Source organism: Lepidochelys kempii, chromosome 1 (genome assembly GCF_965140285.1).
Source record: "Lepidochelys kempii isolate rLepKem1 chromosome 1, rLepKem1.hap1, whole genome shotgun sequence".
Classification (NCBI taxonomy): domain Eukaryota; kingdom Metazoa; phylum Chordata; order Testudines; family Cheloniidae; genus Lepidochelys; species Lepidochelys kempii.
In genome coordinates, this window is record NC_136380.1 from 133,431,950 (window position 1) to 133,456,120 (window position 24,171).

The following is a 24,171-nucleotide window of genomic DNA, read 5'->3' on the forward strand; positions in this document are numbered from 1 at the left end:
GCAGCAGACTTTATATACACACAGAGAATATGAAACAATACCTCCTCCCACCCCACTGTCCTGCTGGTAATAGCTTATCTAAAGTGATCATCAAGTTGGGCCATTTCCAGCACAAATCCAGGTTTTCTCACCCTCCACCCCCCCCCACACAAATTCACTCTCCTATTACCAGCAGGAGAGTGAATTTGTGTGTGGGGGGGTGAAGGGTGAGAAAACCTGGATTTGTGCTGGAAATGGCCCAACTTGATGATCACTTTAGATAAGCTATTACCAGCAGGACAGTGGGGTGGGAGGAGGTATTGTTTCATATTCTCTGTGTGTATATAAAGTCTGCTGCAGTTTCCATGATATGCATCCGATGAAGTGAGCTGTAGCTCACGAAAGCTCATGCTCAAATAAATTGGTTAGTCTCTAAGGTGCCCCAAGTACTCCTTTTCTTTCTACTTTTTTATGTATTTTGTAACAGTTGCCAAATTAAATAATATGAAATGATTTGCTCATCCTGAGAATACTAGGCACTAAATTCCCAGTCCTGCAGTCTGATCTTTGCATTAATCCTATAATTTTTGTCCTAGGCAAGTGCAAGGGTTTATAAATACAGAACAACTTGCAGTTCATGCTGTTAGAGACCAATAAGAGACTTCGGCTAAAAAAATATTATATACCTGGTAGTCAGTGGAAAAAAGTTCTCTTCCATTGTTTTTTAAGCACAATGAGCCTGATTCATCACTGTGCTACTTCTATTTTATGCTACTGAAATACCTTTGGAATAATGCTACAATGTAACCTGCTTATGTTAAATTTTTTTACGTTTGGGAAAGTGCAGGAAGCACTCTAGAGGACCATAAAAATAACTGACCTTTGAATTGATGCTCTTTTTTTTTTTCTTCTCATTCTGAAGTAATGTTTTATTTCTGAGGGGGAAAAATCCATTGTGAGAGGCTGCTTTTAATGCAAGTTGTAATTTAAAATATGCAATAATTCAAAATATGATAATTCATATATTGATTATATAATTACTATAAGAGTTTATATATAAATAAAAGAACTAAGGCAACTGGCATTGAATGTTGTGTAGTTTGCTGAGCACAGTGCAGGTTCTTGTAGTATGACTCTTTCTGTATTTTCCTCCCAGTGACCTCAAGCTAGGATATATTGCATTCTCAAATTTTCTGTGCTAACACTGTCCTTCTGAGCACTGAGCTTTATTTGTGCCAATTTCTGTGTGGTCATTTATGTTGTGGATTTATGTCCGTGAGGGCCTGAGCTGATGTGTACCAAATTATTTTATTTCAGAAATTAAGGTTATATTTGAGCTGCCGTTCTCCAAGGGTGAAATCCAATTAGCCAGTCAGGCACTTGTACACAAATGTGCACTTTTATTTGAGGGAAGACTTTACCTTAAGGTTTTATCTTTTTTTTAAAAATGTGTATTTATAGCCTATATTACTCTGAGCTACCCATATTTCTAAGTAGTGAATGTGGGCTTTAAAAAAAAGGTTGGAATATTAAAATGCTAACCATCTTCTATGATTTGAACATTACTTTTAGGGAAACTCTGCACCAACAAATTAAAAATTCTGCACATAATATTTTAAAATTCTGCATATTATATTTGTCAAAGTAACACTACATAATCATGCCAGTTTCAGTTATTTTGGTAATTTATTTCAAAATACCTGTCAGCAAGTATATCTGTAAAAATACAGACTAAAAAGATTCACGAAATGGTTTTTTTGACCAATAGATTCCTTACTAGGTATATTAATACAGAACTTTGAGTAATAATTCATTTAAACAGCAATACAGAAACATATTTCCTGTATCCCTCAGAAGCAGTGCAAAGGCTTGGGGGAATCAAGGGTAACGGAGGAGGTGAGGGATAAGGAAGTATTGCTGGGAAGGTGCCTGGGAGAGAATCTTGGAGGGTTGCTGGGTGTGGTGGGAAAAGTATAGAACAGGTTTTTTGTGGGTGTGGGAGGGATTGTTAGGGAATTGGGGAGCCTTCTGCATGCAGACCCTGGCTGCCCCCAACCTCTCCCATTCAGTCAAGCACATTTGCCCCCACAGGTGCTGACTTCACATTTGCCCCCACAGGCTGTGCCCCATGCTGCCCCGCCCTATCCTGCCTCTTCTCCACCCTGCCCTACCTCTTCCTGACCTCTTCCGCTTCCCCTGTCCAGAGCCTGCTGCGTCTTTGCTCCTTCTTCCTTGCCGCCAGCCTCCTGCATGCTGTGAAACAGCTGTCTGCAGTGGGCGGGAGGAGGTGCATGGACGGAGGGGGAGGCACTGATTGGCAGGGCGTGTCGGTGGGAAGGAGGCCCTGGGGGGAGGAGGAGCTGCTGATTGGGGGGCTGCCGGTGGGTGCTCAGCACCCACCATTTTTTCCCTGTGGGTGCTCCAACCCTGGAGTCGGCGCCTATGTCTGTTGCTGTCCCTGTGTGCCCCACACCTCCATTCCTCCTTGTGTCCTTTCACCTTCACTCAGCTAGGCGTAGCTGCCTCTGTCTCCACGTATCCTTGAGCCCCCACTCCCCATTCAGCCAGTCATAGATGCCCCTGTCAATCCCTGCATCCCCCCCCCCCTCCGTCCTCATGTGGCCCTGCACCCCCACTCCCATTCAGCCCCTGGCTCAATGTTGTCACCTCACTAGCTCCTGTGCCCAATCCCAGTCTGTCCACTACCACTAGCCCTTCTGAACTCGTGTCTCTGTGACACCTCCCAGGAGCCCTGTGTGCCCTGTCTGTCTGTCCCCACATATCCAGTGCCTCCTCACCTAGTCCCGTGGGCAGGGCGTTGTGAGGAAGGCAGCCTCTGCCCCCTTCCTCTCTGTGACTGGCTGCTCCATCCCCTAAGCCACCTGCCTTCTCTTCCAGTGCCATATCAGCCCCTTGTGGGTGAAAGGTGTAATTGCAGCTTCCCTTTGCCTCTCCGTCAGAATCAATTATTGTATGCGGGGAGGGGAATCTGTGGGGGACATTAATTCTGTGCTTGCGCAGTGGCACAGAATTCCCCCAGGAGTAGAATATTTAGCATGTTCTGAATTTTGTTCGTAGAATGGGATGCTTTATGTAAGCTGGACAAATGTGATAATATCCAAAAGTACCATAATATAGGGTTCATTGCTTATGATGTAATTTGTTACAGATTTTCACATACAGAAATGAGTGTCATCTTGTTTGCTGCCACATTGCTAAAGGTGTCCTAGCTTTTTTAAAAAAAGACTATATATTTTTGACAAGAAATATTGCTGAAAAAGCGCATTCCTTCACGGCCAGGGTAGTGCATTCATTATTTGTTCAATACTGTACTGTCCTTCTGGGAGGGAGGTGGCATCTCTAAGGAGAGTGTGTTTGATCTCTTTGGATTAGTCTGTTTGGAGGAGCTGTGAGGGTTAGGGCTGCAGGAGGGATATAGCTGAACAGTTCATTGGTCACAGACTGGCTTTCTTCAAAGAAGTTCCTGCAGGCTTTGGAATGTACTCCTAGCCAGCCTGTAGCTACAAAGGTGAAGGAAGTCATTATAGCTTCTTCAAGATTGGAATGTGACTAAAAAAAGCTGTAAACAGCTTTTCCTGTGAATGGCTTTGTGAAACAACAAAAAAAGCCCTCTTCAATGTTTCCCTTTCCTAACTGTATATTTTCTGTGAAAAAGAGTTGCTAAAATACCAGGCTAATGTACAAGCGTAAACTTATTAAAGTGGCTAGAAATTACATATAGTATGAAAGGCAAACAAACATTAGGAGAAAAGTCAGACATCTGAAAAAAAACAGTTTAGATATGTGCTTTCCTCCTCATTTCACCCTCTCCACTTCTCATCCCTTTTCTCCCTAGCAACTGCCAGTATGGTGTTTAAAACAGTGCCTTCAGTTTGTGAGTGGACCAGCATTAGCCCTATCAGAGTGAATAAGGATAAGATAATGAATAGCATTTTCTTGTGTAAAATTGCGCACTCTCGTTCAACATCCTGTGACCTTGTGAAAAATCTACACCCCGATTGACGGTTATACTCACTTAATCCCCTATGTAGAAAGCACTATGTTGACAAGACATAGCTACTGGCTGTAAAGGGGCCATAGCAGGTATGAAAGTCTCACCCAACATGTTCCAGTCTCTTGTTCTCCCAGTGGTCTAACTCAAGGGTGGTCAAACTGTGGCTCCGGAGCCACATGCGGCTCTTCAGAAGTTAATATGCGTCTCCTTGTATAGGCATCAACTCCGAGACTGGAGCTGCAGGCGCCAACTTTCCAATGTGCTGGGGGGTTCTCACTGTTCAAACCCAGGGTTTGCCCCCACTCCACCCCATCCCCTGAGTCTGCTATGCCCTCGCTCCTCCCCTCGCTCTCCGAGTCTCCTGCACGCCATGAAACACTGATCAGCTGATCAGGAGGTGCAGGGAAGGATGGGGAGGCGCTGATCAGCGGGGCTGCCAGTGGGCAGGAGGCACTGGGAATATTGGGGAGCTAATGGGGGGCTGCTAACGTATTATTGTGGCTCTTTGGCAATGTACATTGGTAAATTCAGGCTCCTTCCTAGGCTTAGGTTGGCCACCCCTGGTCTAGCTCAATTTCTGAGTAGGGTGTTGGAAGTAACTAAAATTGGTTGTATCCAATGGTGAGCTGGAGCTGGTTTGCGCAAGCTGGTTGTTAAATTTTGAATCCGGTTTAGAACTGGTTGTTAAAGGGGTGGGCAAACTCCGGCCTGCGGGCCACTTCTGGCCCACGGGACCATCCTGTCTGGCCTGCCTGAGCTCTCTGCTGGGGAGGCTCCCCTGAGAATCCTTTTTAATTTTTACTCACCCGGCGGTGCTCCGGGTCTTCAGCGGCACTTCTTCGGCGGTGGGTCCTTCAGTGCTGCCGAAGACCTGGAGCGACTGAAGGAACTGGTTCTTCAGCTGTTGGCAGCTCATCACTGGTTGTACCGGGTGTCTGTACTAACAACCAAACTGCTTTCAGCCCTCTTGAAAGGAGCAGGGGCAAGAGGGGCATGTAGTTGTCACTTGTTATGCACCCATAAAGGTTTTCTTATTATACAAAGGTCCTTTGAGTTTTTTGTGTTGTGTTGTTTTTATCCCAAGAGGGGATTTCCACCTTTTTAAAACGAAAAAACAGGATTCTATTATAAAGGGTGTTAAAGTTAGGGCTAAAATGTTGCGTATTCACCTAAAATACTGATTCCCCCCCCCCCCCCCAAGCTAATACTTTTTTGGGAACTACTTTTGCAAAGATGTTGGACTATATTTAGAAGCTTTTACATTATCCAGGGGAGCGTCTCTTATGCATCTACAACAGATGATAATGTAAACTAAACAAATTGAGGATGGGAAGCAATCCATTCTGATTCAATCAGAATCTAATCAGGTGGCAACACTGTCTCATGTTCATGTCAAGCCTCGAATCTTGTAATTGGACTGTTCTTACAATTTGGCTTTTAAATTGGCAGAGTAAATATTTAGTAAAGCTAGGCATTATAGGAATATTTTTATCTGCTTTATTGCACGTGCATACAAGACTGTTTTTTAAAAAGAATGTTTTTACTCAAAACAATTTAGGTGGGGAAAAAATCCCCCAAAACAAAATATCATGGTTCTTAAAGATTTTTTTCTATTTTTAAACCAAGGGGATTCAGATTCCAGAAGCTTTCTAATGTGCTTCAAAATTTAAACCTTTGAAGAGTTACATAGCCAAAAATGGCTGTGATGTCAGAAGATTGGTATTACTTTTGGAAAAGGTAAAGTTAAATCAAAGAGCTGAGGAAACAGCTTAATCTTGATTTGAATCATGGTATGAATAATGGCAAAAATACTGGTAGACTACTGTTATGGCAGTTCATTGACTACTGTGAAGTATGGTCCCTAGATGAGAGACCAAAACCTTTTTATATAAAAATGTACCATTTTAAAATTTACACTTTTAGCTTGTACACCACAGATGATAAGAGAGACAGAAAAAGCCAGTGTGGAGTGATCTCACCGTATCACTGGTTTGAAACTTAATCTGGCGGTCTTTAATAAAAGTTTACATGGAACCTACCAAGTACTTTTTCGTGTGCTCATTGCAGAATGTTAGAGGACTTGAGTCAAGGGGCCACAGTGGAGTCTGTGTCTTTTAGTGAGCACTAAACAGGTCTCAGATTGTGCACAACAGGCGTTATTTAGTTGGCTTTTCCTTGCAACTGGAATGAATTTTGTTCTCCTCAACATGAAGGATGAATACCATTGGTCTGATCCAAGTAGAGCAGTCAGGCACTGTACAAGTTCTTTAAACTAGTGGAAAAAAGGGATAACAAGAACCAGTGGCTGGAAGTTGAAGGCAGACAAATTCAAATTAGAAACAAGCCACACATTTTTAACAGTGAGGGTGATTAATCATTGCCAAAAAACTACTAAGGGAAGTGGTGGATTCTCCATCTCTAATCACTATTTAGATGCCTTTCTGGAAGATATGCTGTAGCCAAACAAATTATTTGGCTCAATACGAAGGAAATGGGTGAAATGTAATGGCCTGTGATAAACAGGAATAAATGATCCCTTCTGGCCTTCAACTCTCTGAATGTATGAAAGTTTCATCCAATAGTTCTTTCAGCACATCTCAGTATTTCAGTTACCCCTGTTCTTCAAGTACTAGTGTTTTCATATGCAGAGAGAGTGAATTGTGCTATATTATGTTTTGGTTTTATACTGTGAACAGATGAGGGAATAGAATAAGACCACCAAAGGTTGTTTTCACTTGTGACTTCAGACAAGAACCTATTGAATTCCTTTTTAAGGTAAAAAATGAGTGCTCTTGGTCTGTTGCTGCCTAGCTCCTAATTTTGATGATCTTAAAGTGTTTTTACAGATGTACACATTCCATGTACAATTCCTTATATAGAAACAGGAAAGGAGACCTCTACTATTTTTTTGTAGCCGTTGAATTAATCAGAGAAAGGGGTGTGATACTTCCAGAGGACGTTTAATTTCAGTAGTTTCCTGATATATTTTTTGGCTGACCTGCTGCAGCAGTGTCTGTTTGTATGTTACTGTTCTACAATTTTACATTTTATTATTATGGGAGCCTGTAGTTTGCCTAGCAGAAAAAACATTTTTCTAGACTTCGTCTATATTCAGAATTGTACCAGTTTAGCTAAAGGTGTAACTTTAAACCTGATTAGTTAGACCTGTGCGAACACAGTGTAAACACCTTAATCTGATTTAAACCTTGCTTATTTTGATTTAGCTTAATTAAATAAGGAATCAATAAGATACATTAATATAAATTTGATTTAAATCAAATGAAGAACACCCACTCTGTTTTGTACTGGCTTAAGGAAATCAGTTTTAAACTGAATTAAAATTAAATTTGTACAACTTTGAATAGAGACAATTCTTTAGTAAAAACTTTACTTAAATAACTGAGTTGTTGACTGGGATCATTGATTCTATTTCCATTTTTCTTTTTAGAATGCTGACATGAATTCTTAACAGATCTAAGGTTTCCTTTGGATACACAAACTATCATTCCACAGTTTAAACAGGTTTTGGGAAAATGGTATAAAACCTGTTGCGTCTACTTAATTCCCTTTCTTTACTGCTCACTTTTGCTCTGTCTGTTCCCAGAAAGTTAATATTGTTTATGTTCTAGAAGTTTAAGTGAGAGAGGTGGGATCATTAAGGATGCTGGATTAAGGTTCTTATGGCATGCAAAGGGAGAATACTGCATATGTAGGTTTTGCTTACGAATAAGGGATGTGTATGTGTGATGGGCAAGCATGCCTCACTATCCATTCCAAAGAAAATCTTGTGGATAATGTGGCAGTTTAGGTAGGAACCAATGTCTCGACTATCTTGAGTAATTGCAAACACAGTGGTGTCTAGAACAAAATCATCAGAGGTAAATCAATTGCTATGCCTTCTCTTGTATTTTTAATATTGTAACAGAAGTCCAGAGAAATTAGAACTAATGTGGCAGTATTTTGCCTGCATAACTACTAGACAAAGTCCTGGAAGAACACTTATGCTGTTCTGTAATAAAGCTTCTTCTCAATGACTGCAGCTTTTGGTTCAAATGGACAGTTCTATATGAAGTATCATACAAGTTGTCAGTAATGGAAAATTTTAAGGTAGGTGTACTGTATATGTAGTCCTAGAGAAAATTTTACTGTAACAATACTCTAATTGTTAGTGTAACTGTAACAATAGCTCTAATCTGTAAAATTCCTCCCTTAATTTACTAGATTTCAAATCTCAAATCATGTAGCATTAGTAAACTCTAATCACTTAGTCTAAATATATTTCTGTAGCTCCTAAAGTTCATAAACCTTCCTATTTTTATTCCCAATTGTTTGGGTTTCCTGTTGGGTAAGTATTGTGTACAATACCTCGTAATGCTATCATAACGTTCATTTTAGCAGACCGTTGAAAATATTCTTTAATCTGCAAAATTTTATCAAACCTAATTTAACATTTTTATCTTTAAAAACAAAAGGACATGATTGCACTGATCATACGGTTCACTAACTCTTGTACTAGGCACATTCAAAACCGCACGATTGTATGCGATTGTGACTATGAATTACTGTCTTGTACTTCCAAAGTAATTCACAGTTTTAAAGCGCTCTCCAGGCATTTAAAAATGCTTAAAATAATCGTGGGAGATAAGTAAATATCGTTGTTCTGTTTGCGTGCATGTGCCTATGTATGGAATTTTTGTGATCTATCTCAGTGTGGTTTCACCACTGATGCTGTGCCACCTGTGGCAGTGATGATGAAAGTGCTAGCGTGGAAATGGCAGTGGCTTTTCATGCTCTCTTCGCAAGCACTTCCACTAAGGTGAGCACTGAGAACACAGATGCACTGCTTCAAGACCAGAGGTGAGAGAAGTGTTAGTATAGACCTTTTAACTTTCAGATGCGCTAATGAGAGTCTTATAAGTATGTAGATAGTTTTGAGGGGCACGCTTTCCATGCCTTCTGCATGTGACGTCGATGAACAAGTCTGAGCAACAGAAAGTGTTCCTCTTGCATCTATAGTGAAGTTGGGTGTAATTTAAGAACATTCTACATGTGCTTGCTGTGCACCCCTTCTTGGTTAGAAAATGAATCCCCTTCTGAAATCTTTCTTTGCTACTTTATTTTGTGTTCAATAAATTTAAATATGCAGTGGTTTTTTAATTGGATCAGTCAGAATTTTCCTATCTCCTTCAAACCAAAACCTCGTTTGGTACTAAAACAAAACTTTTGGGTTTTTTTGTGTGTGCATATCTTCTACCTGTTGTGCAGAAGAAATAATCAGTGTCTCTGGGAAACATCTAGACCACAAGTAAGTAGGAGAACAAACTAGGATTTTGTTAATATTGTTTTGAATATTGCCCAACTTAGTTTGTTTCCCATCATGTTTACAAACATGATAATGTATTATATTCCCTGCATTTTGAAAATGAGTGGAACACTTTCACATAGAAGTATTGTATAATGCAGAGTGCTGCTATAAAAGTGTGAAAAATACTTTTTTTTTTAAGTTGAGAGAGGGTTTGAGGAGAGCAAGACCCAGACACTACTATAGAGTCATTATATTTTCCCATTTGTATTTGTAAAGTTGACATCGGGCCTAAAGGTTTGGGAAATTATGAAAGATTTCACTGTTTTTATGTAAAAAGATAAGCAATGTCTTGCAGGCCACCTTGGGGACAGTTAACAGTAAGTCTAGTTTCTTTATTCTGAAAAGAACATAGGCGGTCATGGTAGATAACGAAACAAACATGAGCTGCCAGTGTGATGTGATGGCTAAAAGGGATAAAGATCACTTTGGATGCTCAAAGGAACATTGAGTAGGAATACTGAATTGATATTACTTTTATATATGGCATTGGTGAAACCACTACTGGAATGCTCTGGCCAATTTTGGTATCAGTACTTCAGAGATGGTCCTGAAAAACTGAAGAGGGTACAAAAAAGAGCTAAGACTGGTTTGAGGTCTGGAGAATACACCTTCCAGTGAGAGACTTAATAAACTAAGTAGATTGTTTCATGAAGCAAAGGTTAAGAGACAAGTTGGTAAGTTTGTATTAACACTGAGAGACTATATCTGATACTTCAGGGCTTTTAAATCCAACGTACAAAGGCTTAAAAAGATTCAGTGTTGGACTTTTGAAAGTTGAAGCTAATTAAATTGAAACGATAACTAAGGCTTACATTTTTTTATCATTGAGGGTAATGAGCCATTGGAACAACTCACCAATGGATGTTTTAGATAATCTGTCAACTGAAGTCTTTAAACTGAGAAGGCTGTCTTTTTTAAAAAGATAGGAGTTTTTGCAGGAACTACTGGAGGAAGTTCAATGATCTGTGTTATATGGAAGGTCAGACTGATGACCATTAGGATTCCTGCTGGCCATAAAATGTATGCATTTATAAATGTTGTCCAAATTCTGATCTTTTATAGGAGACTGTACATCAGATATTGCACATTTGTGCACAAATTTGGAAGCTGATTTTAGGCTGTATGTAGTGATACGGATATCAGGGGAGGGATAGGTCAGTGGTTTGAGCATTGACCTCCTAAACCCAGGGTTGTGAGTTCAATCCTTGAGGGGGCCATTTAAGGATCTGGGGCAAAAAATTGGAGATTGGTCCTGCTTTGAGCAGGGGGTTGGACTAGATGATTTCTTAAGGTCCCTTCCAACCGTGATAGCCTATGATTCTATGGATCACTTATATTGGAATTGTTTATATTTATATTGTTTATATTTAACTAATGTTTGTATTGTGAATATTTAGTTAATGTTTATCTTTATAAAATTAACTTTACTTTTGTGACTGAGTTGATTACATTACATATAACATTGAGTTATATCTTTTTTATTTGAGCCATTTAGAAACTATTAGGGAATACATTGTGTGAGGGTTTCAACAACTGCTGGAATGATGCTGTGGGAAGTCAAACTGGATAAAAATCTACACCCTTGGTTCTGTCTGGGTTACTTTTGCCTTTGTATTGGTTTTCTTAAATTCTTGGTAGTTTTGATGTTCCAGAGCAATACAAATGTTGAATCCATGATGCAGTGGTACTCAACCAAGGGCCATGAAAAGGTTTCAGGGGGTCCACCAAGCATGGCTGGCATTAGAATTGCTAGGGTTACAGGGCAGAAAGCCAGAGCCCCGTCGCACAGGACTGCAGCCCCGAGCCCCACCACCCAGGGCTGAAGCCGGAGCAACTTAGCTTTGTGGTGCCCCCTTTGGCGTGGGGCCCCGGGCAATTGCCCTGCTTGCTGCCCCTTAATGCCATCCCTGGCTTTTATATGTAGAAAAACGGTTGTGGCACAACTGGGCTGTGGAGTTTTATAGCAAATTTGGGGGGTGGGGGTGTTAGAAAGAAAAAGGTCAAGAAGCTCTGGTGCAGTGAATAGTAGGAAGAATGACTATTTACCAGTACTCTATTGAATGTTATCACTTGCGTATTAGTTTGTCGAGCAGTTGCTGCAGAAGTAGTATGATATTCAAAATACTCAGTTAGTAATTTTGCCACTGCTACTTGTGTGTATCCTTCATTCTAGGAATATCAAAATGCTTCACAAACCTATTGTGATTGCCTGTTTCCGGGCAGAGCAGGGTAATTTATGTTGGCCTAAGATAATAGAATTTCGTGAACAGTTGTGCATTGGCAGTTGAAAAAGATACTTTTTCTTTTACATTTGAGCTGCTATGGATAGCAAATTATACTGCTTTGACATTCTAAAAACTTGGATGCTATAAAGTTTCCAATAAATGTGAACAGCAATGAATTCCAGCTCTGTTCTCACATTGTTACTGCAGTACGGGGGTGGGGGGGGGAAGGGGACTGGCAGGACTGCATGCCATCATAATTAAATAGTTAAACACAGAACTTCAAGGGAGAAGCTGTCTCACCTGTTTTGGGAGTAGCTGTCATTATACTTTCTAAATTAAATGTTCATTTTCTTTGTACATTTTAGTTTTCATTTACTTAAAATTACTATTGCATACCCAAGTGTTACAACTATTTAATCTTGGTCAAATCAGAGGTTTGATATAGTCAAAGCACATACTAAATAGCATTAATTGCATTGTAAACTATGCATCTTTTGAGTTTATTTTCATTTTTTATATTTTTACAGGATTACAAAGCCATTAACATTTGCTGACTGTGTTGGCGATGAACTTCCTTTAGGATGGGAAACTGTTTATGATCAACAGATTGGAATTTATTACATGGACCATATAAATCGTGAGTAGAAGTGGAATTGGTTTTATGAACATTCACAAGCGGATATCTATAGTTGAACCAAGAGTGATTAAGATGACATTTATTGAACTTCCAGCTACTGTGAGAAGTCCTGGGCAAGTTACTTCTTGCAGTGTTTCATATGTCAAATGGCAATAATGCCCTCCTTTTGTAAGGTGCTTTTAAGATCTATGGATGAAAAATGGTTGTATGTAAAATCATTATTACTGTTGTGATGTAATGTAAAGGGTTATCTAAACAGCCCTTGTTGAAATAAGTCAAGTTTATAATTTCATTTTAATATTTATATTCAGCAAGAATTTCCAATATTCCTAATCAGTACTTCAGGTTCTCGTTTTGACAAAAGAGTATCGAAGGAGCATGTCAAAAAGTGATACAAATGCTAATGCTGGTGAAGTGTCAGCATTTTCAGACTGCATTTTGTGTGTGTTGTATACGTTTCCAGTAGTCCATAGTTTGCTCCCTTACAAAAGAACCCACAATGCCCAAAACAGGCTGAGAGTAAGTGTGTGGTGTTTTTCATCGTAGCAGCTATTTCGCATAATTTTAAGATTATTGATTGATATATTTATCATATCTTTTTTATTTAATTTGGCAATCTCATCCTGTCCTACGCATTGCATATTTTATGCTTCCACATAGTATATTATTGCCACTGGTACTATTGTGCTGCCATCATTAAGCTGCTTATCACTAATGAGCGAATGCTTTCAGAATTGTGCAAATTGGCAGCTAGCTGGTAAGAAAAGAAGAAAGGTACAGTAGCAGCAGTAACATCAGTGATAAATAGCACTCTCTGCAAAACCGATTTCAACCATCTCTTCGGAATCTAGTTAATTTAAACTAATAGTTTCAGGTGTTATACCAGCTTCTGAACTGCTCTGCATATTTTTGTGGTTTTCACAAAAACATTTTTCACCTGATTTTGGTGTGTGAAAGATCCATACACAGACACTTCTTCCCTCTAAGAACAAAAACCTTTAAAGAGATTTTAATGCAGTCACTGGAAGGATAAATAACGTAGTGAGTATTTCAAGATACATTGAAAAATCATAGTGCAGGTGCTTGTGTAATTCTTAAGGTACTTACTGTTAAGAATATTGCTCATATAATTTTTATTTGAGCTGTCAGGACAACTTTTATAGAAGATAGAGCTTTATCTCAGACCGTAATAGAACACCATAGAAACACACACACTGTACATATAAACACAGTGTCAATAATTCTGAATATTGTCACAGGTTTCTTTACTTTGTAAAGGACTTACCGGTATAGTAGATAATGAACTAAACACAACATCCCATTGGGATGCTGTGGCTAAAAAGGCTAATAAAGCATCCAATTAATAGGATTCCTTTGTTAAGAACTAAATTCTCCATGCTATGGTATAAGGATCTGTTATTTTTTTGTTTCAGTTTTTTAAGCTTGATCCTAATGCAGGGGTAGAATTTATGGGGGCATTATTCAGTAACCATTGGGGATGCAATGACAGGTGAATGCATTGATGGTATAAGAATCAAGGAGAGGTTCTAGTGGAAAGAATCTCTTACTCTGGGGGTTCTGAATCTACCTAAAATATTTGCCACAGTAGCTATCAGGTAACAGTATCCAGTAGGAGAACAGGATCACTCCTTGATTAGGCTTTTTTCCATTCTTCTTTCCTGATGACCTGGTTATATGCCCTCTCCAGCCGCTAGAGCTTAGTTTATCAGTAGACACCGCGGCAGAAATTAATGTAATAGTTACAGAAATGTTGGGATAAAATGCAAGAGAGGTTTCAAATCAGTGCTTTTTGAAGTCCACACATTGTAGAAACCTCCCAAGCTATGTACACCCAAATCCTTTCTTTCCTTCCACTCTTCAAAATAGAGCAGCTGTGCATATCACTCTTGTAAGCCTCCTTTCTTGATAGCTTTACCCAAGAAAGAGGAACACAAGCTGGGATTCTGGTCAATGACTTTCCATTTACATTAGGAAACCCAAGAGGAAAAGCAGTCCTCTGTAAATCACAGAGCGACCTTCAGAGCCAGCCCTGATCTCCATCTCGTCCTGTTAATTCTGGACGTGGTCGGCACCCTCGGTGGGCTAGTGTTGGAGTCTATCCAACCCTTTCTTAAGAAGCTTCAGTGGCTGCCAACCACAGAATTCCTTTCCCCTCCTCCTCTGAGTTTTCAGAGCCTTTGAAGTCTCCTTTAACCAGCTGCACATTTCCCAGTTTTGGGAATAACATATTCCATGTTCTTGGCCAGCCAGGGCTGTGCTTGAATGACTATAAAAATTTCAGTCAGCTCTAAAGAAACTAAATTAGTAGCTATCCAAATCTAAAACACCTTCAGTTTCAGTTTCTCTATGGTAACTGGTACAGTCGGTGCTCCGTGCACTTATTCCAGGCCAGAGTACAGAGCAGTGTTCCACAGAAGACTGTCAGTGTTGTACTTAATAGGAAGTGTTGCTCTTTCTGCATGGACTACAAGATGATGATGAAGATTTCTGGTCACTTAGCAGGTTTTGCAGTGCCTCAAAATGTACAGACTCCTATTCTCAAGGGTTATGTGTGATGCATTTTAACCTTTCCTGTTACCTGGGATTAGAATTGGAACATTGTGAAGAGCCATTTATTGGGGGATCATAGTTCTAAACCACTTTAAATATTTTCACTTTTTTAATTCCTGAAAATCTTTTTTGTTTAGGCGATTACTTTTCAAATGCTTTGCGAACAACAGAGCTGCTTGTATGCAGTTTTTATTTTTGGGGGCTCAATCACTGTAGTCTCTGATTTCACAGCACAAACAGAAGTATTTAAATAGCTTTAAGTCCTATTATTAGTACCAACAAAAGAGTTGTCTTTCCCCTTTCCTATCATAGCAACAGCAAAATCAGAGTTTTTAGGGGGGAAAATTAACTGAAAACATCTTCTTTGCTTGTACTGAGTATCTGTCTTATGGCTTATTCTACATTCCTCAAAATAGCCTGTGGTGTGATGTTTCAAAAATCACTTTATTAGTACATTTGGAACTCATAACAGAAATACTTCCTATGGTATAGTTAACCTGTGGAATACCCTACTGCGGGGTTTACTGTGGCTAAAGTTTTTTTAAAAAGGACTAAATGATTTTGACAACTATTTACTGCACTTGTGCACATTAAGATAATGATATAACTTGAACCACAGAGATTGATTTATGTGGTGGCAATGGAACAGCAATGCAGATAAGGTATAAGCATTTTTACTACCATACTGACTAACCCTGTTCTGAAGTATGATGGTAAGATGCATGCCCCCTGGCTGTAGTACAAGTTGCACAATTACTACCAACAGTGGAGCTGCAGTAATGGTGATTTATGCATCTGATTTTTGTAAACACAGCCATAGGAGGCTGGCATTCGCATATGCAGCGGACTCTGCACAGGCAGGATGATGTAAAACGTCTCTTCCCGCCCCCGCCCCCCCGACACCCCAGAAAAATCTGTTTTTTCAGGGTTTTTTGGTTCTATTTTTTGAATTTGTGGGCCACCGAAGTGTTTGCAGGAACATAACATATTGAAAACTTTTTTATACTATAAACATATATTTGAAAGAGTTTCTTGATACTAGAAACAAGCTTTACTTTTCAGTCTGTGACTGTAAACATTAGCTGTTCTCAAACGTTTAAAGGGTAGTGATGGGAACATCAAGGATCTTGTTATGACTGTTAGGATAGAAGAAAGTTAAAATTAAGCATGTGTTAAAGTGATTTCCTGAATCTGGGCCCAAAACACTAATCTTGGTAGCTAACTTCATTGTTCACTGTTTGACCGTGCAGGCATAAAGATAACATAAATAGCCTTTCAGGATGTTTTGTTTCTCTTGCACCTTTCTGGAGGCTAAATGTGAAATCTCTGAACTGTTCCTACCACCCACTGAGTTAAGGCTTGGGATATTGATTTGGCTCTCTTAGTTGGCTGTGGGTTGTATTGTGGTTAGGCCATCAGAATGGTCTAATTTGTCATCTTAAAACAAGTTGACTGAGTAAGATCATTTAGGGCTGAAAAATTAGTTTTCTTTTTAACCTCATCTCTAAGAATAAAAGACTCAAATATAAGTGACAGTGCAGTCACTCTTTTCTCTCTTTGCTGGAGTGATGTTGAACTTCGTGTTGAATTGAGTATACTAGATGGTTTAGAGACAGACTTCACCTGGATTCTTTGAGCACATTTCCTGTGGTTATGAACTATCAGTGTAGGTATTGAGATTTGACATTGAGAAAGTACTTGTAATTAGTGGAGTAACAGGACTTAAGTTTTTCTCCTCAGAGCTCACACAAATTGAGGACCCAAGAGAGCAGTGGCGAAGAGAACAGGAACGCATGTTAAAGGAATATTTAATTGTTGCCCAGGAGGCACTTAATGCCAAGAAAGAGATTTACCAAATTAAACAGCAGCGTTTTGAGCTAGCGCAAGAAGAATACCAGCAGCTGCATAAATTGTGTGAGGATGACAGCCGTTCCTATGCAAGTGGTGAGTTTACTTTCATTCTCTTGCTAATACATTTTTTCCACTATTCAGTTTTTACACACAATCTGAGAGCTTGCTTCCATCATGCTCTTTTTAGTGATGTAAAAGTTTTAACTACTCATGAAATTGCTGAGATTCTTGGAAGAAATTGCAATCTTAAAAGAAAATAACCCTCTCCAAAGACAGTTTCCTGCAATATAATTAGCAGTTTCATTTTAATGAACTTGTAGTTTTGAAAAGTAAGTTCTATCTTTACTTAGAGCAGAAGGCTAATCTTTTTATCCATCTGCAGAATATTGAAAGCATTATTGTAGCAATGAGAGTAGAAATAGGACAACCCTAGTTTCTCCTTCTCAGGCTCTATGAATGTGAAAGTCATGTGTTACATTAATGAAAAGCCCCTACTTCACTGGAATATTTTAAAGTATGTTTGGATTCTGCTTACGTGCATGCACTCCAGTTCTTCTTTGAGTGATTGCTCATGTGTATTCCACAATAGGTATGTGTGCTTGCCACGTGCGCTAGTGCCGGAAATTTTTCCCCTAGCAGTACCCGTAGGGGGAGTGCCCCCTTGCCACCCTGGAGCAGCGCCTGCCTGGCGCGGTATAAGGGGAGCTGCACTGTCCCCCCCATCCTCCGTTCCTTCTTGCCGCCAGTGATGGTGCGTCGGAACTGCTTAGCTCCAGCTTTGCTGCAGCTCGTCCCCAGAACTCTTCATTTGTTCAGTAGTAACCTGAAGTCAGTTAGCTAATTCATGTAGTTTAGTTAGTCATTGAGCCCCGGCCGGGGCATACCCCGCACCACAGGCTTTAAGTCAAGCGGCTCTTGTAGGCGCTCTATGCCAAGAAGTGACCCACACGCGGATTGTCTGTGTTGCTTGGGAGAAACCCATATCAGTGAAAGGTGCAAGATCTGCAAGTCTTTCAAGCCCTGGACCAAAAAATAAAGGGACATTAGGCTCCAGGCCATCCTGATGGAATCGGCGTTGGCCCCGAACCCAGCACACCGCTCCAAACCGGTACCCGGCACCGCAGCATTGGTACGTGGAGACCCTCTGGTACCATCGTCCAGTCAGCACCGCTCTCTGTCCATGGGGCATGCCAAGAGGACTGGAAAGACTCCCTCTTTGCAACGGCACCCAGGGAAGTCTGGGACAGAGTCTAGGCCCATGTCGGGTAGTCCTCGACTCCCATCAGGCCCTAGGCCTCCGACTCACGTTGAGTGGAGTAGCCTGGCCCCTTTGGAGCAGGCCTCTCTGGATATCTGGATGCCATCTACGCCCAAAGCCCTCCAGTCAGCCAGGGACGTCATGTCCATGGCAGTGCCCAGAGGTCCGCCGATGTCAGCCTCACGCTCCAGGGGCAAGCTGCCGCTGGGAACACTGCAGTCGCCACTGGCCTGGTACCGGTCTTGGTCGGGGGAGCGTTCCCAACACCGCTCACCGTCCAGGGCTCAGTCCATGCGGATCGCCCTTGATGCCAGCCAGACTGTCCGGATGGGTGCCGTCTGACTGGGACTCCTGGCACCGCTCGTCTTCGCGAAGCGAATACTGATGGGACTGTGGCAGACGTCGCCAACGATCCTCGTCTTGCAGGAGATACCGAAGTCAGTCATGGCATGATTGTCGACGCCATTCCCGCTCGGACTTCCGTTCCAAGTTTCCGCCAAGGCACTGTAGCCCAGGGTGTCGATTGCTGGCGTGTGGCCGACATGGGTCTGCCCTTTGAGGCCGTTTGCAGAGCAGCTACTACGGTTGGTGCCGCTCCTCTCTCGAGATCGCGGTCCCGTGGCCAACGTAGATCTTGGCACCACCGATAGTCCCAGTCCAGAGGCACCAGCGGATCATATGCCAGCCAGGCCTCTCCTCACAGCTGCCTGTCTACAGGCCAAGCTAGCCAGCCTGAACAGCCGGCCCCGACGGTTCCTCAGCAAGGCAATGGCACCAAGCATCGTGGCTGGCCCAGTGGTACCAGTGGGCACTGGCCTACGGTGCAGCCCCCAGGTGGAGGCTCGCTCGGTGGCCCGGGCCTTGGAAATACCGTCGGCGTCCACCTTTAGACCACCAGAAAAAAGGTTGGTGGGACCTGTGTCCTCGGTACCGTGCCTGGAGTCTGATCAGGTGGTGGATCCTCCAGTGCCGGACGACACCCAAAGCACTGCACCGGCCTTGCCCTGTCCGAAGGAGCTGATTGCAGCCCCCCCCCACCCCCCACCGTCCCGCAGGAGGATTACTGGGCCCACCAAGACCTCCTACATAGGGTGGCAGCAAGTCTCCACCTCCAGGCTGAGGAGATGGAAGAGCCCTCAGACTCCCTGTTGAATATGCTGTCCCCTTCAGCACCAGGCATGAAGGGGTGGCAAGAATTTCAAATGCCCTGTGACAAACACCAGCCTTGTTGGCTCCCATTTCTAAAAAGGCAGAGCGCAAGTACTTTGTACCCACGAAGGGACATGAGTATCTGTATACCCACCCGGCGCCTAACTCCTTGGTGGTCGAGTCAGTCAACCACAGGAAGCGGCAGGGGCAACCAGCCCCAACCCCCAAGAACAAAGACTCTTGGAGGCTGGATACTTTTGGGGGAAAAGTTTATTCGTCGTCAAGCTTTCAGCTATGAGTAGCAAACCATCGGGCTCTCCTGGGTCGCTGCGAGTTTAACCTCTGGGAATCCCTTCCCAAGTTTGAGGACTCCTTCAGGAGCGCGATAAGAAAGAGTTTAAGACATGCTCCATTCAGGGACAGGGCCCCGTTGTTGGAGCTGGTGTCCGATGCGTCGGACCTGGGTTGGGTGCCGAACTTTCAGACCCAAGGCCTGTGGTCTCTACAAGACCTATCCCTTCATATAAACATCAAGGAACTCAGGGCGGTGTAACTGGCGTGTATGGCCTTCTACTCGCAGCTGGAGGGCTAGGTAGTCAGGGTCCTCATGGACAACATGGCCTCGATGTTCTATATCTACAGGCAAGGTGGGGCCTGATCCTCTGCCCTCTGCCACGAAGCACTCAGTCTGTGGGACTTCTGTATAACCCGTGACATCTACCTAAAAGCCTTCCAACTGCCGGGCGCCCGGAATGTCAGGGTGGATCACTTGAGCAGGAATTTTTCCTCTCAGCACGAGTGGTCTCTACACCTGGAAGTGGCTCACCAGCTTTTCCAAAGGTGGGGCACTCCCCAGGTGGACCTATTTGCGACCAGGCAGAACCGATGATGCCCCTGGTTCTGCCACGGAGGGGCCTAGGGAGGGGTGCTATCTCCAATGTCTTTACCCTGTCCTGGTCAGGTCAGCTCCTCTACGCCTTTCCCCTGTTTCCTCTGATCAGCAAGGCCCTGGAGAAAATAAAGACGGACAAAGCCAGGGTTCTCCTTGTTGCCCTGCTGTGGCCCAGGCAGCACTGGTATGGGACCCTCTTGGGGCTGGTGGTAGCTCCGCCATGGCAGTGCCACTCCACCCAGACCTGCTCTCTCAGGACCAGGGCCGCCTCCTCCATCCCAACCGAGCAATGCTTCACCTCATGGCACGGCTGCTCAGTGGCTAGGTGGCGAGGAAAGGACATGCTCAGAACAGGTTCAGCACGTCCTCCTCGAAAGTAGACGGCCCTCCACTTGCCGCTTCCTATGTGGTGAAGTGGTCTTGGTTTTCAAGGTGGGCAGCAGGCCAGGGTGTTTCCCCGATGGCTGCCCCGATCCAGCTTATCCTTGGTTACCTCCTCCACCTGAGGGCCCAGGGACTGGCTCCCTCGTCAGTCAGGGTACACTTGGCAGCCATATCGGCCTTTCATCCCCTGGTGCAAGGGCACACAGTGTTTTCCCATGCTATGGCCGCTTCCTTAAGGATTTGGACCATCTCTACCTATATTCCAAGCCCCTGGTTCCACAGTGGGACCGAAACCTGGTGCTGGCTCGTCTCACGGGGGGCCCCGTTTGTACCACTGGCCACGTGTTTCTGGTCTCACTTCTCGTGGAAGGTGGCCTTCCTGGTAGCTGTCACGTCGGCCAGGCAGTTCTTGGAGCTCAGGGACCTAACCTGTGAACCACCGTATATGGTTTTTCATAAGGACAAGGTCCAGCTCCGCCCACACCCTGCGTTCCTCCCGAAAGTGGTCTCCGCCTACCACATGGGTTAGGATGTTTTTCTGTCAGTCCTCTGCACCAAGCCTCATGTGACTAGTGAGGAATGCTGTCTCCACACGCTCGACATGAGGCAAGCTCTGGCTTTCTACCTCGAGTGGACCAAGCCATTCAGAAAATCTTCGCAACTGTTTGTCGCCTCGGCTGAGTGCGCAAAGGGTCAGCCGATTGCCGCTCAGCGGCTTTCTAAGTGGATCACTTCATGCATCCGTTCCTGTTATGAGCTGGCGGGGGTTCCCCCGTCGCCCATTGTGAGGGCACACTCAACTTGGGCACAGGTCTCGTCGTCTGCCTTCGTGGCCCATGTCCCCCATCCAGGACATTTGTAGGGCTGCCACGTGGTCTTTGGTTCACACATTCACCTCACACTATGCTATCGTCTCTCAGGCCAGGGATGATGCCAGGTTCGGCAGGGCAGTACACCGTCCCGAGAACTTGTGAACTCCTACCCACCTCCAACAGATATAGCTTGGAATCACCTATTGTGGAATACACATGAGCAATCACTCGAAGAAGAAAAGACCATTACCTTTTCCATAACTGGTGTTCTTCGAGATGTGTTGCTCATGTCTATTCCACATTCCGCCTTCCTTCCCCTCTGTCGGAGTTGTCTGGCAAGAAGGAACTGAGGGTGGGGGGAGCGCAGCCCCCCTTATACCGTGCCAGGCAGGCGCCGCTCCAGAGGTCGCGGGGGGGAGGCGCTCCCCCCTACGGGTACTGCTCGGGGAAAAACTTCCGGCACTGCTGCACGTGACAAGCACGCACACCTATTGTGGAATAGACATGAGCAACATCTCAGGATTGTCAGTCCAGAAGGCACTGTCCTTTGCACAATGGCAATCTATTGTGTTAATTTGCAACACTCTGTACCAGCAGGTGACAAATTTACTTGCCTTAAGCTAATTAGAAAATTGAAAAATTCCCTTAACTCCATACACAGTTCTTAATAAATGTATTACCTCAGCTAAGGATTTCTTTGGTCAGTGCTACTTGAAAAAATAGTATCACCTAATAAGAATTGGTTCACTCACTTCTCCCTACACTATAATTCAGTTGTCCTCTGCTGCTCCTTTACTGTCCCACAGGCCTCTAGTTATTTTTCCTCCCTAACTCTGGAGTCTCCAACAGACTCTAACTCCTCACCCCCCCTCAGATCTCTCCATTATGTTATTTAATACTGTTTAAGGTCTGTTGAAGAACCTAGCTGCCTCAACTTTAAAATCTCTTACGTTGTGTCTTACATAGTTCAGTTTGGGTTAAGTCACACCAAGATTTGCCAGACCTTGTGATAGTTAAAAGTACAAGTTCCTGGGGTCCAGCACAGAGGCAACTGTATCCCCGCAACAAATATCTAAAGGAGAGTGAGGGACAAATGGAGGAGTAGGTGGAGGTTCATTGTATGTCGTACAGGGAAACAGGAGCATGTTGCAGGGGAAAAAAATGGTATTTAGTGTGGGTTGTGGAGGAATGGGGGCTACCAAAAGGGGAAAGGGCAAAGTGGCTATTAGGAAAGGATGAAATGAGTGAAAGTCCAAAAAAGTTTGGATCACAGTGGATGATTAACTGAACCCATTGAGGTTCATCCATCACTAGTTGAGAGTAGGTTTTGAAGTGGCTTTAGGAGCCAAGCTGGACATTTTATGAGAGATGACTTTATAATGTGAGTACCAGAGAAAGCTTCCTTTCATATGGCCAACCACTGGTTAGTGACTGTGGTGGAATAGACATAAAAGGTTTCTACAGATGACTGCCTTCACAGTCCAACTTACTGTCCAATCCCAGTACAATTTATTCTCTTTTATTAGTGCCTGCTTTTAAATGTAACATTTACTTTGATATTCAGAGCCAGGAACAGAGATGTTTGATGCATGACTTTGGCATTTTGAAGGGCTCGGTGCCAGAGTGTCCAAATAGTTAATATATTTATATAGTACACAACTAGATAATTTGTGTAAAAAAATCCTTTTAATAATTGTATGTGCCTTTACTAAAAGGCTACTTTGTTTAGCCAGTTCTTAGATGTTGTTCTTGTTTCATGCATAATATCATAAAACTCAATGTCTTTTTACCTTGGCGATCCCTCCACCTCATAATCCTCATTGATTCTTTTTTACATGGTTTTCAAAATTAAACCCAAAAAACCCCAGGTATTTATTTTTAAAATGATCTTTTAAGATATTGTGGCAGAGCTACAGCCCTGCAATGGAAATATTGGGAGTGGGGAACTCTGCTGCCTTGAAAACTAGTGCATGCCTGGTGGACGAGGGGGGGAGAGTGGCTGCTGTGGCGCTCGGGATCGAGCAGGGAGCGGGACCTAGCAGGGCAGCAATGGGAGCAGGTAGGAACACCAGGAACTTTCCTTCTTCATCTGTTGCTGGCTGCACCCTCTCACCCCTGAGTATAGAATCACTCCCTCTCTGATTCTTCTGCCCCCTGTTCTCAGTGATTTTCCATCCCTCCCCCTCTCTCCACCCCCACTCTTGGTGGGCAAAAAATACTACGAAGGGTGTTGAGTATTAGCCATAAATGCTTTAGTTATTTCAGAATGGAACCACACTGTTAGGAAAAAGCAAAGATCTTCTGTCCAAATCACTGTGGTTCTTCTTCATGGCTGAACTTCTTTTGATAACTTTAAGTTGCAATTATAGGACAGAATTTTACATAAGTGCGGAGATGAAGGAACAAGGGGACTTGCATCAGGGCCCTAATTGTGCCCTGGGTGATTGCTGCTTCCCACCACCCGACACAGATGTAATGAGGTTGAGTAGAGCCCATATTTAATTGAGAAATTAAAACTACTAATTATTCCTCAAAAAAGGTTTTTAATGATTTCCGGCTATAAAAGCAACACAGACAAAACAAGAAAAGAAAGATTAAAGTCCAGCACTGAATAAGGATTAATATAAATGGCAAGTTATACTGAAGACAAGCACAAGTACATGTTAAGTTATTCATCAACTAGCTACTACTATTCTTAACAGTATAGTAGCGATAGAAACTTGAGATCAATTCAGCTCGAGCAACCAGGCTTCTTTACTACATAATCTTACCCTGCATTCGTCCGAAAATACGTTACCCTTCAGTCGGCCATTTTTCGCCCTGGCCAGGTACAGACAGTCAAGAAGTACACATCCCTTTGGTTCAGGGGGTATGAGTCAGTTTTCACTATCAGAGGGGTCCTCTTAATCAAACACACACACCTTAGTTTTGTGCCTTTGTACTTTTTATCTCATCTGTCGGCCTTGTTTAAAACAGACCTACCAATCAGGGTGGGCCAAATTCTTAGCGTGGTTACTTTGATGTTATAAACTA

The 24,171-nt window shown here is 42.9% G+C and overlaps 1 protein-coding gene across 1 annotated transcript in view; it reads left to right on the forward strand.

Moving 5' to 3' along the window:
• Nucleotides 1-24,171, forward strand: part of WWC3 (WWC family member 3) — a 171,655-nt gene that overhangs the window by 34,096 nt on the left and 113,388 nt on the right. Inside the window, exons 2-3 of the mRNA XM_073354676.2 lie at nucleotides 12,112-12,221; nucleotides 16,533-16,736. Of these exons, the coding sequence (XP_073210777.1) occupies nucleotides 12,112-12,221; nucleotides 16,533-16,736 (314 nt within the window). The remainder of the gene's footprint in view (nucleotides 1-12,111; nucleotides 12,222-16,532; nucleotides 16,737-24,171) is intronic.